General features: G+C 59.4%; 1 protein-coding gene across 1 annotated transcript in view; it reads right to left on the bottom strand.

Annotated features, from left to right (window-relative positions):
* The window catches only part of LOC103779926 (cingulin-like), a gene marked incomplete at its 3' end in the record, with an annotated part of 4,294 nt that extends 2,592 nt beyond the window's left edge, over nucleotides 1–1,702 (bottom strand). Inside the window, exons 1-3 of the mRNA XM_008947574.1 lie at nucleotides 1,613–1,702; nucleotides 1,273–1,530; nucleotides 526–696 (exon numbers count right to left, since the gene is read on the bottom strand). Of these exons, the coding sequence (XP_008945822.1) occupies nucleotides 526–696; nucleotides 1,273–1,530; nucleotides 1,613–1,702 (519 nt within the window). The remainder of the gene's footprint in view (nucleotides 1–525; nucleotides 697–1,272; nucleotides 1,531–1,612) is intronic.
* Nucleotides 1,703–1,832: the final 130 nt, after the last annotated feature.

Raw genomic sequence — 1,832 nt, 5'->3', positions numbered from 1 at the left:
ACCTCGGTCAGCCTGAAAGAGGCCCCTGGGGTGGTTCTGGTTTTGCTCAGCCGGTGGATCAAACCCATTCCTGCCCCTGGCACGGCCGTGCCCCACAGTGCCCAGTGCCCAGATAGAATCATTAAGCTTAGAAAAGACCTCTGAGATCATCAAGTCCAATCATCAGCCCAACACAACCATGACCACAAAACCATGTCCCCAAGTGCCATATCTACATGGTTTTTGACAGTGATGGGGACTCCACCAGCTCCCTGGGCAGCCTGGGCCAACGCCTCAGCACTCTGCCAAGGAAGCCATGTCCCCAAGTGCCATATCTACATGGTTTTTGACAGTGATGGGGACTCCACCAGCTCCCTGGGCAGCCTGGGCCAACGCCTCAGCACTCTGCCAAGGAAGCAATTCTTCATAACATCCAACTGAAACCTCCTCTGGCACAACTTCAGCCCATTGCCTCTCATCCTTATTGCTGGTTACTTGGGAGAAGAGACCAACACCCAGGAGAAGAGACCAACACCCTCGCCGTACCTCGTCCTGCAGCCGGCCCATGCTGAACTGCATCTTCTCCACCTCAGCGCCCCGATCCTTGGCTTGTTTCTGGGAATCTGTGATCTCCTTCCGTGACTTCTCCTTGAACTCCTCGAGCTGTGACTTCAGCATGGCCAGTGAGCTGTGTGACTCCTCCGTCATCTGCTCCAGCTGTGGCCGAGCAGGGACAGCTCAGGAACTGGGCACCCACCTGCACGCCCTGTCATGGGTAGCCTGGTGGGACTTGAGGTGGGAGAAGATACCCGTGGCTATGACATTTCTGCTCCATGGGCTTAGGAGCATCATGGTGAGGGGTGTGAGCCCTGCCATAGCTGCCTGGATGAGCCCAGACTCGGAGCAGGAGCAGCCTGGGGAAGGGTAGGGGACAGTGTGGCCCTGGGACGCCAGGGGAAGCTGGTCCCTGGAGACAGTGTGGTTTTAGGGAGTCTCCTGGGACATCAGGGAAGGATTGGTCCCAATCTGGTCTGCAGGGAAACCAGTTCTGTGGTCAGTCCTAGAGCCCTCTCAGAACCCAGTGACTACATCTCATAGTGTCACAGAATGGTTTGGGTTAGAAGGGACCTTAAAGATCATCTCATTCCAACCGCCCTACCGTGGGCAGGGACACCTCCTGCTACACCAGGTTGCCCAAATGGTCTCAGAGATCCCCACCCTGTGGCGTGAAGACCAGGTGTTGTGGCACATGGTGCCCCAGGGGATGGGGGCCTTCGATGGGACGTCCCAAACCTCTTTGTTCAGCTTCTCGGTGGTGCGGTCGAGCAGACGCTTCTGCTCCTCCAGCTCGCTCTTGGCACGCTTGAGCTGCTCCTTCTGCCGCTGCTCGTCCTGGTAGGACACACACAGGTCCTGGTGCTCCTGCGTCAGCCGGGCCAGGCCCCGCTGGGCCTCCTCCAGACGGGTCTCCAGGGACCGTTTGGCCAACAGCAGCTCCTGCTCCCGCTCCGAGGCTTCGCCCAGCGACTCCTCCATCTGCCTGCACTCTGCCTGCAAAGACTCTGCCTTCAAACTCCCTCCGGCGGCAGGGGAACAGCTCAGGCCAGCTCAGGACGGGCCACAGCCCCAGTACCTCCAATTTGGTGACCCTCTCCTTGAGCCGTGCCTGGGAGCCCTCCCAGTTCTCGCCCAAGCGCTCGTACTCCTTCAGATGCGTCTCCATCCCGAGAACCTTCCTCCTCAGGTCGTCGTTCTGCTCCTGCAGCTCCCGCAGGCTGGACTCCACCGTCTTCCTCGCCTGCTCCGACGCCTCCCGCGCGCTCTCCAGCGATGCCTTCGCCTGCAACACAGCC

Source organism: Merops nubicus, unplaced genomic scaffold (assembly GCF_000691845.1).
Source record: "Merops nubicus isolate BGI_N331 unplaced genomic scaffold, ASM69184v1 scaffold35540, whole genome shotgun sequence".
Taxonomy (NCBI): domain Eukaryota; kingdom Metazoa; phylum Chordata; class Aves; order Coraciiformes; family Meropidae; genus Merops; species Merops nubicus.
This window is presented reverse-complemented; position numbering and strand designations above follow the sequence as displayed.